Source organism: Pinus tabuliformis, chromosome 8 (genome assembly GCF_031772625.1).
Source record: "Pinus tabuliformis cultivar Carrire ecotype Pingquan chromosome 8, CPIR1, whole genome shotgun sequence".
Lineage (NCBI taxonomy): Eukaryota > Viridiplantae > Streptophyta > Pinopsida > Pinales > Pinaceae > Pinus > Pinus tabuliformis.
Window position 1 is genome coordinate 655,846,996 of NC_142294.1, and position 17,510 is coordinate 655,864,505.

Below are 17,510 nucleotides of genomic sequence, written 5' to 3' on the forward strand. Positions count from 1 at the left end.
ACCTTCGCTTTATTTTCCCTTTTCTCCCAATCTTGAACTGACGTGGTTGTGGCACCTCCGATTGCAATCGTCTTTGCTTCATCTCCATTTACAATTGTCCACACACTAGAACCCTCGAGCAATGTCTGTAACTTGAACTTCTAGTTGGCATAATTTGACCCATCGAGTTTATTTCTCTCATTAAGGTATGTCTCTGCAATGTGATTATTCATTGTGACAGAACAATTTCAACAAAGCCTTGATTTTTAATTCACGAGCACCACTAGTAGCTCGCCTGATCAATAGATCTATGACTCCAATAACAGATTCACCAATCCAATCAACAAATCTAGTAATCCGGCAACAGATATATGGATTCAACACCAGGTCCTCCAACAACCAATCTACGGATCCAACACCAGATCCATTGATCCAATAATTGATCTACGGATTCAACCCTAGATCCTCCAACAACCGATCTACGGATCCAACACTAGATCCATTGATCCAACAATTGATCTACGGATCCATTCAACCGATCCAAGTAAGGGTTCCACTAAAAAAAATAAAAAAAAATCGTAAAAGAAACGTTTGCATAGTCTTACCTCAAAAACAATGTGCAAGACATTAAGTTAGGAAAAAGATATGTGTGTATGGATTTTTATTTTAAATATTACAATATTAAAAGATGTAATATCAACATTTATGTATAGATTAAGTTATTTCAAATTATATATATATATATATATAAATATATATATATATATATATAATATAAATTTTATGTTTCATCATATGATTAAATATTCAAAATTAGTTTTTTTTACAATAAATTATTTTAAATTACAATATCTATTGATTATAGAAATAATTAATTTTTATTTTTATGTTATATTATAAATATATTTTTTTACTTAAGGATCTGATTTTTTTTAATAAATACTTATGGTAACAAAATGATGATAATGTTAATGATTCTCATGCGATTGAGGTTAATACCAAATTAATTTATTAGGATTTAGAAAAGAAAAGGTGTACTTGTTTATTTTAAAAGTTTACTTTTGTGTTTATAATTATTAAATTATTATGGTTGTAATAAGTTAAAATGTTAGAAATTTTAATATTGTTATTTAAAATTTTGTAATTGAATTTAATATAAATATAAAAAGGTGATTTTAATGTGAATTAAATTTATTTGGTGTGATTAAGAGAAATAATTATTATTTTTATATTTAAATTTAATTTCTATAAAAAACATCTTCAATTTTTATGAAATATATTATTAAAAAAAAAACATACTTCATATATACATTTTCAAGTTTCAATATTTTACTTAATAAATATAATATATTTAAATTTCTTTATAAATGATTTCTTGACATCCAATGAATCAAGCTTTAAGTTTCACTACGTGGCAAAGAATTACTTAAAACTCAATTAGCCAAAATTTTAAGTTTCAATATTTTCTATACTAAATAATATATTTTTAAATTTCTTACTTCACATCCAATAAGTCCAACTTTAAGTTTCACTAAGTGGCAAAGAATTACTTAAAACTCAATTAGTCAAAATTGTAAGTTTCAATATTTCCTATACTAAATAATATATTTTTAAATTTCTATTAACATGTAATGCGCCAAATTTTAATACTCCATTTAATAAATAGTTTATATTTAAATTTCTTTACTCAATAATTTACATTTAAATATTACTAAAAAAAATTTAAAAAAAATCATTTTAAAATTAAACTAAACCCCATATTATATCAAACCAAATATATTGTCATTCTAAACGAAAAAAATTAACAATAAAATAAAATATAAACACCATCCTTCACATTCACACGCAATGAATGAATCCAAATTTCAGTGGTTAATACTTAATAAATAGTTTATATTTATATTTCTTCGCAAGAATCACTTCACACTCAATAAGTCCAAAGTTTCAGTTCTTCGCTTAATGAATACTTTAGATAAATTTCTTTATTTATTGAGAAAAACCCATATTAAATTATCGTTACACATGGTTCATTAAAATATTTAATTTATAAAATAGAAACCCAAGACAACACTCAATTAGCCGAAGTTTCAATGCTCCACCAAATGAATGAATAGCTTATATTTAAACCTCTTTGTAAAGAATAGTTTACATTTAAATCTTTCTAAAGTACCTAGAGCAAATTAATATAAGCATCTAACAATCTCACTAATAATTACATCACCTCACCTCACCTCATTCTTGAAAAAACAAAAAAAATTATATAAACTGTCCCTTTCCACTCAGACCCATCACAGCTGTACATTTGGAAATTGGAACTTAAATGGGTGACAAAGGATTATGTACCTACACTACTTTAACTGATTTAATGCCTCTGGTACTCTGTCCATTTCTTACCCTTCTCCAGTTATGGTAACTGAACATTTCATGACCATTAGTGTTGTAAATAGTGGATTACAGCGTATACCAGGGTCAGCGTCTAAAGGATTGATAGGATACTTCCAGCGAATGCACGGACCTCGTTTATGGATGGTCAGCCATGGCGATGATGAGGGATGCAGCAGGTGGTTTGGGGTATTGAACTCCCAGAACGCATCCCCTGTCTCCCAGAGCAGTTGCTTCACTGCCCTTTGGTTAAAAAGGCATTCTACCATGTGCTCCTACCGGCATTGGCTGACTTTCCCCTTGGCTCCAGAATGCTGGATGAAGGTTCAGCTGCTGCAGAATAGATATTGGAATGTGCTGAAGAAGAAGTTGGTGCTTCCGATGACCAATTACTGCTTGATGCTTTGTCAGGGTCAATAACTCTGCCTCGCTTACATACGTTGGGTACCCCCACACCATCCAGATCTATGAAAGCAGGCTTTGTGGGCGAGGGAAGATCTTCCCGCTCACTTGTCAGCATCCACACCACCTGGGACATTGAAGGCCTCAACGCTGCAACCGCTTGCGTGCACAGAAGACCGATTTTAATCACTCTAATGCATTCCTCCCATGAATAACTGCCATCCAATGTCCGATCCATAACTTCTAAAGCTCTCTCTGTTTTATACAATCTCCATGTCTGGTAATGGGCCAATATAAACAAAAATAAATAACAAAACTTTAGTTAGGAAGAAGCTCTGCATATTGGAAAAAAATTCGATTAGAAAGATGAGAACCACAGGAAACATACTCCTTCGATGAGAAACTCCATGTCTTCACCCGAACTCTGATTCTTTCTTCCACTGATAATCTCAAGTACAAGCACTCCAAAGCTGAATACATCGGCTTTTTCTGTCAGCTGTCCACGCAAAGCGTACTCAGGGGCCATGTAACCTCTGCAAAATGCCATATTTATTCAAATTTCCATGTCTTAAAGACTTAACCGTATGAATTATTTGGGAACCTCAAACATTTCATTGGTAGGGAAAATTCTTACAAAGTTCCTGCAACTCTAGTGCTAACGTGGCTTCGATCATCTGCAAAAAACTCGCTAATCCAAAGCCTGCTATTTTGGGTCTGTGTTTGTCATCTAGTAAAATATTGCTGGCTTTAATATCTCTGTGGATGATCCGAATTTCAGATTCCTCGTGAAGATAGGCCAGCCCACGCGCAATTCCAACTATGATTTCATACCGCTTTTTCCAATCAAGTAAATGGCGTTTCGTTGCATCTGCAATGCACAGTAAAAGGATTAGCGATCTATATGTACAAACTAAGGATTCTTTGATCTATATGTAGCGACTGAGAGTGAGTAGAGACCAAATAGAATCCTGTCGAGACTACTGTTGGGGAGGTACTCGTAAACCAGTAGCCTTTCTAAGCTTTCAACGGACCAACCAAGCAATTTCACAAGATTCCTGTGCTGAACACGACTGATGAGATTTGCTTCATTCAGAAATTCAGCGTCTCCCTGCCTTGAACTAATATACAGTCGTTTCACTGCAACCTCTCTGTTATCTGGTAAAATTCCCTGCACATCAATAAACTTCAAATTGGTTTCTGTTTTCCATTACATTTAAATATCAAATTTAATTCAATGCAGGACCAAGAGTTCACTTTAAATACGGATCCGAAACCCCTTTCTCCAAGCTTGTTCTCCAAATTAAAATTGGAGGTAGCTTCTTTCAGAAAATCGTACTTGAAAATGAGTTCCGCATTCGCTATACTCGGGGCTAAGCTAATCTCTCCTTGGTCACCTGCGAAACCCATTACAAGGTAAAAAAATTGGTGAACAGTTCACAAGACACAAGCTGAAAATCGTCGAGGCTAAACAATTTAGCAATTTCTGGACCTCTAGTTCGATAAATCTGATCCTGAAGCTTCCGTCGAGAGAAAAGCTTCCACTTCCAAAGGCCTATGATTGCAATTAATACAACCACGGCAGCTACTACGCTCAGAATTATCCCGAGGGCATTAGAGTTTTTGCCTCCTGCAAAATTTGCACAACAATTCTAACTGAATTGGATATCTTTTATTTCACCAAAACAAAATCTTAAAAACAGTACCTTTTCAATGTAAAAAATGTGAAGAACATACCAGAAGACACTGGAGTACTTTTCCCTGGTGGCGGCGACAGAACAGAGGTATTGAAAAATTCATAAACCTCGTAACGCAAGTAGCAGTTCTGGGATCCGAATTGACCTCCAGATTGGCATTTGAACATATATTCTAGGGCAAAAGTCAGGCACGATCCGCAGCTTGTCCGGGACAGATCTCTCCAGCACTGCGCTAAGCTGTATATAGTCTGCGATATACTACCAGGCGCAGGGACTGAATCTGCAGCGAAAAGTTTGGGAGCCTGGGCAGCTTGAGCGGTAACATTTGAGAGCAGGGCCCTAACAGCATTTGTGAACTGCTGTGGTTGACTGCTATTTATAGCATTGCAGAGAGCCGAATTGTTGCTACTCTCAATGTCGTTGTAAAAGTTATGATTGTGGTAACGCAAGAAGCAGCCATCTAGTTGAATGAATCCAGAAGTGTTGTGGCAAACCTGAACAAGATTTGCTTTAGCCGTGGATGCGCACTGTCTGCAATCGGAAGAATCTAAATCTCCCCTGCACTGAACAAGCCCGTAAACAGTACTATTGCTGTTTGCCCCCTGAGAAACAATACTAGAGGTATTGAATCCGCTGGCATAAACATTGTTCACCAGTGAATCCAAAACCTTGTTTAGATTAAGCTGGAACGCGCTCCCGTTTGTATATGTATAATTGCCGCAATTGCTCCAAACGGTAGAAGTCTCCGGATCAGCAACCGCTAAGCGTATCCCCGTAGCTAGAGTGACTATAAGTAACACATTGGTGATTAATAGTTTCATCGTCATCCCCATTGCAGAGCAGCGCATAGCGTTGGAACGCTCTGTCTTTCCTAATGTAGTGAGTACAATCCAAAGGACCAGTAAACCCGAAGTGAAATTCTGAATGAAGCTGCTTTTATAATTCAATGGTATCGGAAAGCTACAGAATTAATTGGATTTATTCAAAAGTGAAGTTTTTCATATATATATGAAAATAGTGTTACGAAAATTTTGTGTACCTGATAAATTAATATTAGGTATTATTATTATTATTATTTAAAATCATAATATATATATTCTTATTATATTATATATTATTATTATTATTTAAGGTTATGATATATATACTCTATTAGGGTATCTGATTTTATATTTTTGTTTTTTCGAAAAAAACATATGCTTTACATATGCTTTTAATTATTAGATCCAATCTCACTCAAATTGTATAAATTGTATAGAAATATATTTAAAATTTTAATAGGATAATAAAGATTTTCATTTAAAATATGTACAACTTGACAAAATAAACAATACACAAATTATATTATAGTAAATTAATAATATATTTATTTAAGTGTATTTAAATTTTTTATTTAAAATAGGTACAACTTCACCGAATAAACAATACGACATTAAAATAGTCATAAAATTTTAAATTATTTTTTATTTTTATATAAAAATAATTTATTTTAACTTATTAAAAAAAACTTTAAAATGGTGTCTCCGCTTCAAAATCCTTGCCGAGTACAACGTATCTCTTCGCTTCAAAATTTATCGAGTCCAGATTCTCCACTTCACTGCCATATTCGTGGCGGTCGTAGAAGCGCAAATGGGGAGAGAGCTGATGACGGGCGGGTAGAGTTGACGAAGAGGGCGAGGTTCCCCACAATCGAGTCTTGTCGTCGGGCCCGGTGGAACATGTGCTTTCTCTTATATCAATTGTGGAGCAGTTGCGGGACATGGTGGCAAGTCTGGACATTCTGCATGAGCAAAGGTAGGAGGACTGCAATCAATTTTTTTTTGCTTATATTAATGATATATAATTCATAATTCACTCCAGCGGAGATTTTGGAGCATTTCATTTAGGTGGGTCACAAGTCGGAAAAAAAGGAAAAGACATTTGGCAAAACAAAACATAAAATTAGTCTAAATCAAGACAAAAGTAGTGAATAATGGAACGTAAATATTTTTGAATATTGAGAGTTTTTTTGAGAATTTTTAGTTGGAAAGGGTTTGAAAATTTTTTGACATGGGGAATTCTCTGGAGAGTTTGTATTGAACCATCATACTCAATTTCAAACCTCCAAGGAAGATTGGAATATGTAAAACATTTGGCTTAATAACCAGAAATTTTCAATAATACAAGTTCTTACTCATTTCTTTGAAAAAATAAAAATTAAGAACATCAATATTGTGATTTGAGATTTTGAAATTAAATTTAATATGAATATAAGTAATTTTAATTGAATAAATTTATTTTAAGTAGTTGAGAAAAATGACTATTATTCTTCTCATATTAATTCAATTTCTATAAATAACATGTTAAACTTTTCTTAAATATATTGTTATGCCAAAAGAACCCAATGTTTGCCCAAAAAAAAATATGAGATAACATATGCTTTTCATTGGCACCGTAATTCCAACTAGATTTTAGTCCTCAGACTTTAAACTTACTATTGCCAATGCTTCATTATAATTTAAAACCCAATGTGTTGATTTCCACACTTTCCTAAGTCGTTTCTATAGCTGATAAATTCAAGAGAGTGATTCTCTTCTCTAATTTCTGATGTGTTTCAATTGGCTTTCTAGCTTAGCAGCATCTTCATATGGACTTATATCTACAATCTTAATCATTGGGGAAATTCACGAAAAGGAATTAGAAAGTAGACTTGACGAGAACATTCCAAATAATGATTGTGAGTGCTAGAGCAACATCTAAACTTTTGCAGACAGTCCAAGACAATCCAAATTATTCCAGAGGTGCCAAGCTCGAGAGGAGATTATCCTTCCGATGAATGGAAGATAAATCACATGGTAAGTATTTCATGGCCATTCAAGAAGTTTAATCAAGATGTGGAAATAGGCATTTTGAAGTTTTTATGTTATGTTTTGGCATTATTCTCGTGGGAATGTCAGAGGAGACAAAATATGAATTCACACATAAAACATGGGCTGTTTCTTTTCTATCGATCACACAAAACATGATGTTTATAATTAACCCGATGATATTTATCCCAACTAGCTACTTGCCTAAAATATCTTGACATTTACCCACATGCAACCACACACTACAGGTCATTTATCACTTAACTCAACACTCAAACACTCAACCCTCAATCACTCAATGCACTGACTTTCCATGTTTAAACTATTGCATTTTAATGCCTTTCACGTCGATGAACTTTCGAGTTAGTCCTTTAACGCTTCCAACCACAGATCGAATCCGGGTGCATGCGGAACGGCGGAACACTGTACGTGTAAGATTTATAACGCGGTTTTCCATTAAGCCTACCAACAATAGAAAAAGTTATCTTTCTCTTCGCAGCATATAAGACGCGTCCCTTGTGCTAACGGATAGCGTGCTAACATTCCCACGATGAGGAAGGAGACCGTTAGTCCTCTAACGCTACACCAACGAACGTGAGCCGCGTGCATGCAAATCGACACAATGCAACGACGAGTAACGTGGCTCTCTGCTGAGCTCGAGTGCGTTATAGCGCTTTGTAAAAAATAAATTTCTCCTCGGGTGCGTTATAGCGCTTTGTAAAAAATAATTTCTCCTCTCACTCGGATTACCGCAAATCCGTTTTCTTTCTCTCTTTGTAACTTGTTATTATATCAATTTGTGGGAAAGGCACAGGAGACAAAAAATTAATTCACACATAAAACACGGGTTGTTGCTCTTTTATTGATCATACAAAACACGATGCTTATAACGAACCCGGTGAGGGTATAACTAGCTACTTGCCCAAAATATGTTGACATTTACCCACGTGCAACCACACACTAGAAGTCATCTATCACTAAACTCAACATTCACTCGGTTAACTAACTCTCCATATTTAGCTAACTCTACATGCCAAAATAATTACAATTTGTAACAATTCTAGCATTTGTTAAGTCATCTTGATGCTTTTGCAACATCTTCAAAATAAAGTTGGGTTGTGTAAGATAAAATATCACACACACTCAAATATGTTTTATATATTAATGAGGAAATTTACACGCATATATATACAAGCAATAGTCTCAAGATAGGAATTCTAACTTAGACGTACAGTAGTGTGGTTGAGAGATTCTCTCAACCACACACTAAACTAGGAGAAACTAAATTCCTATTATGTAGGAACAAACTCCTCAAATGGAGAATTACAACCATAGACAAGTATGAATTAATTATTTCTAACTCCCCCCCTTAATGACTACTTGTCATGATAGTCAAATCCACCACCATCAGGGGAATTGCATGTACAGAACCTCCAAAACACAATCTACCACCCCTAGACAGATCCACAACTTCTCCGATCTGCCTCCTCTCGCAAATCGTCAAACGAAGATGAGGATTCCCGATCCCCTTGAAGGTGAATTGGCGCGATCTTTCTGTAAAATTCCGCACCAATATGGTATTTTGGCACGGTGGCGCTATTAATGGCCTAACAGACGCGCTAGTTGCGCATCCTGGCGCGACTGTCAGCGCGAAAAATGTGCCAATCCCCTTCTACTCAGAAAATTAAAAATCATCTGAGTCCGAGCTAGGTGTTCTGCAGTCCACCTGCTCAATTGAGCACAAAGCTCTCGTGTACACCCGACCACAAAGGCACCTCAAGCCACAGAGGTGATTCTACCACAAAGGTAAGCTGGTCACAAAAGCACTTCAGCCACAAAGACTCTATAGATGGTTTCTGGCTCACCACCAACCCTCACTTTACAATGACAAAAGATGGTTTTAGGCTGACCATAAACCATTACAAAGTGGTTTTGAGATCACCACGAACTTTCAGATGCCTTTTAAAAAATCTTACATTCCACATTTTGGAGTTTCTGGGTACATACAATGACCATTACAACAACTGGACTTGCTTATAACATGCTAGGGAGTCTATTCCACAAACCACACTAACTCAAACAAACATCTACTTTGTTGTCCACCATAAACATTGTCACTGCTCCTTTACCTCATCTGTGAGGGGTCCACTGATAAAAAAAACAGAACATAGGCACTCACAGCCACACGAAGAGAACACAATTTTCCCTTCAAGAATAGTAATTCAGGACTCCATGGTCCAATCCTCCATCACATTTCAATTCTCCTGGCATCGCAACATAATGCCACTTCCCCTACTCACAGTATCAAAGCTAAGCATACTGCCTCATGCTCGCTAACAATCTGCAACACGATCTCGATCATCCTCCAATCTCTGATGCAACTCCTCTAATGCCCTATCTGGTTGTTAAGAATTCCTGTAAATAAATTTGTCTATTGTTAGAATGGCCAATTCCAACATAGACTTAAACTGGTGACAATAGTTGGCCAGATTAAATGTCACAACAATACATCCCATTCTTAACCAGATTTACAATATTTATGAATTCACATCATCCACACCGAGCATACACAAGAAATTAAAATAATATCACAGATTCAATAGCAAGTTTGTTCCACCAAAACTAAAATGCACAGAGCTCCATAACACAACTGAGATCCATCATCGCTGCACCATCAAACCACTGATGAATTCTCTGCATTCGTCGCTGGAAATTTGTGTATCTTTGAAGTTGGGGGGAGACTACATTACGGCCTTGTGACAAACATCAACTCTAATGCAGCAATGCTTGATGTCTCTCCAACAACTAAAAAAAAACTGCTCTCAAGGTCACAGCTCCACCGATCTGCTAGGAAATACCACAGATCTGCACAATCTGGAAGCACATTCCACGATCTGGAGTAATTCACAACGTTGCTCCACCGTTCTGCTTCATGATGGCACACACCAGATCCGTTGCTCCACCACCGACAACCCTTACGCTATGCTATACCCACGATTTCGATCACACGTTTCACAATTCCAACGTTGTTCTGCAACACGACCACTCTGCAACTTTGGAGGTGGAACACAACAGGTCCGCAAGCTTGTAGTATAGTCGAGCAAGGACTTCTTGAGAATGCACCAAGCACCAGCGACTTTCAATCGGTCACCTGCTCAGCATGCGCCGTTGGCTTGACTTCCTTGATCCTACAATGATTTGCATCAGATCGACCTCCTCCGCTCCTGCAACGATCTGCACTCTCTTATGCTGCACCGAGACATAGATCTGCCAATCCAAGACATCACAAATCTCCAGCGATTGAAGTCACCAGCAATTGAATCCACGCGGCACCATCGATCCGTACCCACTACCTGCGCCAACCCTTCCATGCTCCATGCTCACCGCACCACCAATTTGTCTATGCTCTCATGGTGATAAGATTTGCACACAAAGTAAAACACACTCTGTGTCAACAGCCCCATCAAGTTAACAAAACACAGCAACCCAACAAGAACTGTGCCGTACGCGCCTCTTTCTGCAGTGCCCACGCCATGGCGGTCCCCGTGAAGGACAGCATACCCAAAAAACCCTCCAATAATTCCGCCGAATATGAGGTAAAGAGTTTCGAGCACCAAGGCCGTGATCCGATTTCCCAAAATGAGATTCCTGCTTTTCCGCATGGCGCCCAGGCCATATTTGTCCTCCAAGGCGGAGATAACGTAGGCAAGGTGCCAGACCATGCTTAGATACACATATCCACAGATGAAGAGGGCGGTTATAGGAATCAGACCAAAAATAAAGAACAGCGAATTTGACTGGTTCACTTCCACCGAGAGTATGAGCAGAAAGAAGATCGATACAAAGGTCGCGTAATAGACAAAGACCACTACCGTCGTGGATAGCAACGAGAAGGCCAAAACGAAGACCACATAGGCCGCAAGAAAGACGAAGAGCTCCGTCCATTCCCGGGTCAATTCCCGCATAGTCCTCTCTCCGGCCGGACTGCCGGCCTCTATAATTTAGCGCAGGAGCGCAGGATCTTGAAAGCCTCTCCAACGATCGCTGCGACGCCGAGGAATTGAAGATCCTCTGGTTCACTATCCATTGCCTTCCTCTGCTCCATATGCCAATACATACAGACTTTGACACTGTCCAGCTTTCAATTACCAAATCTTTCACAATCTTTAAGGATTTGAGCCGATAGGGAAATCATGGATATCTCCAAATCAGTGATCTCCAAATATCCAAGATCTCCAATTAATACAGATGCCACAGCTCCAGATAGGCCAAACTGTTTCCAAGCTGCCACCACTCAACCTCCGGCTGCATCGCCAACTCGAACTCCACTGAACCGTCGGTTTGACCAAGCTGCACCGATTGTTGCCTCCACGAAACTGTGGCGCCCACAATCAAACCATTCACCTCCACTGACAGATCCGAGAGATCGGACCAAGGTCATCCTAAAAGCCACACCAGCCCGACCACGAACCAGATAGCAATAAATGGACGCAATTTGATTTCTAGCGGTTATGGGAGATTGGGTCGATCAAATAAATGAATTAAAGAAGAAAAAACGGATACACACAGGCGCAGCTCATTGAATACCAAACTTTCCAAAACTATTCATGGGCATCGAGCGATGAGACATTTCGTAATAATATTAAAAGAAATAATAATAACCCTCAAATAACAAATGCAAGCTAAGAACATAAGCAGGGGAGAAGCAATTGCAATTGCTCCACTCCAATCAAATTAGGTCGAGCAGCACACTTCATTTATTAGTTCCCTCCACTGGATCGACCCCTCTGACCCCAAGATAAAATAGCAGCAACGCATTTCTGAGGTTTAGATCCTCACCAGGTCTCCTTCGTCAACAGGTGGCTCAGCGACCCTTCATTAAAATTGTGGAAACACTCGTCTACACTTCACCAAATAAAGATAGATCACACTGCCACATTAAACTCCAATTGCCTCGATCTGCTCCACATATCCACTGCTTCTGATCTGATCCTGCCTCCTTCACGGCTAGGTTGAAAGAAACTCCATGTCGTCGATGTAGAAGATGCCAAACAGATTATTTAAATCCGCCACGGTGAAACAATCTCGACTGTCAACCTCCAGTGCTTCGAGGTCTCACTTCAAAAGAAAACACCGATCTACAAAAGAACTGTTGCTGATCTCCCTAAAGGGCTGCCAAGATCTCTTCAAAGCAGAAGCAACACTCAGCGCTCCAGAACACCGCCCAGCTCACCGGAACCCTGTTCGATGCTCGATGGACAAACTAAAAATTAAAAATTAACCAAAATATCCTCTTTTATTTCCCTGGCCCAGGCCCTCACGGGCTCTGACGCTCTGATACCAAGATAAAATATCACACACACTCAAATATGTTCTATATATTAATGAGGAAATTTACACACATATATATACAAGCAATAGTCTCAAGATATGAATTCCATGTTAGACGTACAGTAGTGTGGTTGAGAGATTATCTCAACAACACACTAAACTAGGAGAAACTAAATTCCTATTATGTAGGAACAAACTCCTCAAATGGAGAATTACAACCATAGACAAGTAGGAATTAATTATTTCTAACTGTGTATCCATTGCAAACTTGCCTCATCTTCCTAATTAGAAAATATTGATCACCATTACAAACACTAATGCATACAAGATTTATGCCCACATCATTGAACATATACCATGGTTTGAGAAATTTGGATTTGGAAGTGCTTATATCCCAAGAAAATTTATTAAAGGCAAGAATTTTTTTGTTAGAGTTAGAAATTTTTCCTCAAAGTGAGAATAAACATTGGAAGTTCTTCTCAAGCACCTCTACTATTGAAATTTACTTGAAGCAAAAAATATATATATATAATCCCCCATCTTCACTTCGCAAACATCTTTTATATATATATATATATAAATAATATCCCCAACCTTCACTTCCTCACATCTTTTATATATATATATATATATATATATCAAATTTAAATTTAACTTTAATATTGAGATCAAACCTATAAAGATAAATATTGAATATTAATACCAATTCATTTCACGGTAATGGAGTTATCGCACAAGTTATTAATGGTCAATCTCATTACAAAGATTTAATTGTCCAAAAACAAGTTTTCGTTTATTTCGTGAGAAAGGGAAAAGCTTTGATTGTCAAAGTAGTTGTTTGTTGTTAATTTCCTCTAAAGGCTTAGCTTGTCTAAAATATGTCTAAATCTTCCGTGTTCAAACAAGTTGTGAGTTGTCAATTTTCCAGAATATCTTCAATTTTTTAATTTGTCAATGAGGTCAACTAATTCGATCAAATTATCTTATCTTACAATCCATTCTCCAAATTTATAGTAGTTGCAGCTGGGTCGCACAAGACATATCAATGTAAATAGTTTCATATTTCATCTTTACTATATACCGTTGTGTCCCAATCTCAATAGCTTTCTTTTTTGTTTTGCCTATGTTATTCTTCGCTTAAATATCAATACAACCTAGCCTACCCCTAGGTGTATTTTTAATTGAGTGTCTATCATGGTTTACTTGAACAATTTAAACACATGTATTTGCATTTATATTATTTAAGATAAACACGGTTTATAAATTAAAAAAAAATAATAATCATTTAAATTAGATTACAACTATTTTTTTTAAGCTACAATATTTGCAACCCAAAAACAAACAAAAAGACGTTTTCTACATATGGTTCATGTTAAATATTTTTTTCATTATATAATTAAAATAAAAATTAAAAACATCATACCTCGCATTCACATTCAATGAGCCCATTTTCAAAACTCCAATTAATAAATAATTAGTTTATATTTAAATATCTTTCTCAAGTGTTATAGATAATGGAGAATATCTTAGAATAGTGAGTTGGTTCACGAGACCTCAGGATATGAATTAATTTCTATTTTGTAGGTTATGGTTCTAACTTCCCTAAATCTATGATTACTATATAATGTGTGATGTACATGAACAATGTAGAGCGTTCTGCAGAGCCAGACTCTCCTGGTTCAAACTCTCTTTCATAGAGCTGACTAGTGGGTTTCATTTTATTTAATACAGAACATTGCATTTTGAACATGGTATCAGAGCATTAGGGTTGAGGAACTTGTACGCTGAGTGGAGGGCACGACTGCGCTGAAATCATCGCAGGTTTTAGGTGCACAAATGCGATGATCCCATTGTGTCCCTTCTCTGTGTTTTCATTTTGTCGACCGTTGTAGCTATCACGTGTATAGTTGCGAAGACCTTTGTGAGTCCATGGTGCTAACTCGTGCTGACTGTGCGAACTAGTGAGGGCTGCGTGGAGGCCGAGAGAAGGTTGCGTCTTGGCAAAGGCTGATAACAAAACAATGCCTAGAGGCTGAGGTTTGTCGAGGAGGCCATGGTAGAGGTCGTGAAGGAAGCCACAATGATCTGCATGCGTGCTATGAGATCAAACAACATTGGAGATCAACGATCTCTGTCTTTGACACAGTTTTGGGGTAAATCTAACATTTTTTTTACCTGTCAAATTTTTTAAATCGCCAAGATGAATAATCAAATGTTTGAAGCGTGCTTGAATGAGCATAACAAGCTCGATGGCTTCAATTATGCGGATTGGAAATTCAAGATGCAGACTCCGCTAGAAGTGCAGAGTGCTTGGACGATTGCAAATGGGGATGAGCAGAAGCCAACAGTTGGATCAACATCAGTCCCAGATTGCGAGAAGCGTGAAGATAAAGCAAGGACGTTGCTGAAGATGTCAGTGAAAGACTGCATCATACCAAATAGGAGAGAATATAAATCAACAAGCGAAATTTGGGGAATTTTGAAGGATCTGTATGAGATCAGAAATACAAATCGTCCTTTGTTCCTGAAGAGCAAGATCGTATCTCTAAAGATAGAGGAGAATGGAACAATTGCTACCTTCATAGCAAGGATCAAATATCTGAAGAACAAATTGGTAGACATTGGTCATAAAGTTGAAGATACAGATCTTGTAACAATTACCATGAATGGTGTGACCGATGACTACCAAATGTTCATCACTGGGATAAATGCGAGAGAGAAAATCTCGAAGTTTGAAGAACTGACAGGAATACTGATGCAAGAAGAAGAAAGAAGATCGACTCTAAAGCCCTAGAGTGTCGATATTGCATTGATGGCGAAAAAAAATTCTACAGAGGAAAAGGAAATCTACAACAGCAAAACGGAGGAAGCTCACAAAAAAGACAAAATCCGACCCAAGGTATGAATCCAAATAGAAACAACTCTGTAATTAAATGTTTTTATTGTGGAAAACTTGGTCATATAACTAGGGAGTGCAAGAAGAAGAAATATCATGAAGAACAGAAGAGGCAAAAACGACATGTAGGTCATCTCGCGAATGATAATCATGAGCGAAATTTCAGATTGTTCATGGCAGACCATGATGAGAATGTTGATGCAGACATCTGGTATGTAGATTCGGGAGCATCAACACATATGACAAGGAACAAGCAATGGTTTGAATATTTTAAATAAATCAATGACGAAGCACAAATCTACCAAGATGATGACAGAAGTCATCGAATCAAAGGGTGTGGGAAAATTTCTGTCATTTTACCTAATGATAATGTAAGACAAATTTATAATGTTATGTATGTGCCCGGTATAACAAAGAACTTGATCTATGTATCCATGATTATAGATCAAGATCTTAAAGTTGAATTTTTTAAATGTAACCGCTATATTAAAGATCTGCTAGATAGCATGAAGACTATTGCTACATGAATTCAAACAGGAGGTTTGTACAAATTGGATGTAAGACCAACACCAGTTTGAGATTTAACAACAGTGGGTTTGACTACAGAAGAGCTGTGGCATCAGAGATTTGGTCATATCAACTACAATGATTTATTGTTACTTCAGAAAAAGGAAATGGTAAGAGATCTTCCTATGTTAAAACAAGTGCATAATGATTGTGATGCCTATACATTAGGAAAGATGCATAGAGAAAAATTCCCTGTTCGAGAGAGAAGAAACAGAGAGATATACTTGAATTAGTGCACACAGATCTTTGTGGACCCATGCAAACAAAGTCATTAATAGGTGCACTATATTTTTCACTGTTTATTGATGACTGCACAAAGTTTTCTTGGGTATATTTCTTGAGTAAGAAGAGTCACACATTTCAATACTTTAAGCAATTCAGAAACATGATTGAAAAGCAAACAGGGAAGTAGACAAAAATTCTTCGCTCTGATCAAGGGGGAGAATACAGGAAGGATGAGCTTATCAAGTATTGTAAATACCATGGAATATTACAACAATTCATGTAGAATTTTCTCTACAAATCAGCTAGCTCACTGATATCATGTAGAAATTTCACCTGCAAATCAAACTGATATATGCAATGTACTAAAGCATAATACTAGATCTACATCTACCATAAAATTTGCGGAAGCTTAATTGAACATGAGAAACATCAAGCATGAACAGATATAACTGAGAATGAGAAGTAATCAACCATAACACAGAAGATATAACCTAGGGAAAGCACCAGCCTAAAACCCCATCTCTGTATTATCAATCAAGTGGAAATCCTCAACAACATACAAAAAGAATCAGCTCAAAAGCTATCCTGCTCTCTCTGTACTCTGATGATGAAGCTCATGGACTACCTAGGCCTGAATATATAGGCTACACAAGTCCTCCAAGCTCCTATTTCCTTGTGCAGTTTTGATTGGGGTCCAATGTCATAACATGTGTGAATTGGCCACATCATACTTGTTGTAACCTCAGGTCTAACTACACAATCCATAAGGAATAATATTCCTTCTGCATGCAAGGAATATTCATAAGGAATATCCTAGCAACTGATAGTACATTGTCCCTCCATCTGATCTCAACTGTGTCTCTGTCTGAACTGACATGCATGAGTTATCCATGAGTGAATCTTCAGTTATCCCCAGTACGCCATACTCCTCAACAATTCACAGTACCCAATACTCCTCAGCAGAATGGAGTAACAGAAAGAAAGAACATAACATTGGTGGAATGCGCTAGAAGCATGTTGAAAGGTAAGAATCTGTCGAATGGTTTTTGGGCTGAAGCATTGAATACTGCAGTTTACTTAAAAAATAGGAGTCCTACAAAGAGTCTTGAGTTTAAAACTCCTTATGAAGCATTATATGGATTTAAGCCTGCAGTAAAACATTTAAGAGTATTTGGGTCTAAAGAATTT

General features: G+C 37.0%; 1 protein-coding gene and 1 pseudogene across 2 annotated transcripts; both read right to left on the reverse strand.

Moving 5' to 3' along the window:
• Nucleotides 1–2,115: 2,115 nt before the first annotated feature.
• On the reverse strand, nucleotides 2,116–5,352 carry LOC149237291 (cysteine-rich receptor-like protein kinase 2; annotated as a pseudogene). The gene is made up of 7 exons (XR_016245249.1): nucleotides 4,498–5,352; nucleotides 4,253–4,390; nucleotides 4,018–4,157; nucleotides 3,721–3,931; nucleotides 3,398–3,631; nucleotides 3,152–3,296; nucleotides 2,116–3,040 (listed from the first exon to the last, which is right to left on the reverse strand). The product of XR_016245249.1 is annotated as a cysteine-rich receptor-like protein kinase 2 (transcript).
• Nucleotides 5,353–10,683: 5,331 nt separating this feature from the next.
• On the reverse strand, nucleotides 10,684–11,268 carry LOC149237292 (uncharacterized). Its single transcript, XM_089369223.1, has one exon. The coding sequence runs from the start codon at nucleotides 11,266–11,268 to the stop codon at nucleotides 10,684–10,686; it is 585 nt and encodes a 194-aa protein (XP_089225349.1).
• Between the last annotated feature and the right edge of the window lie 6,242 nt (nucleotides 11,269–17,510).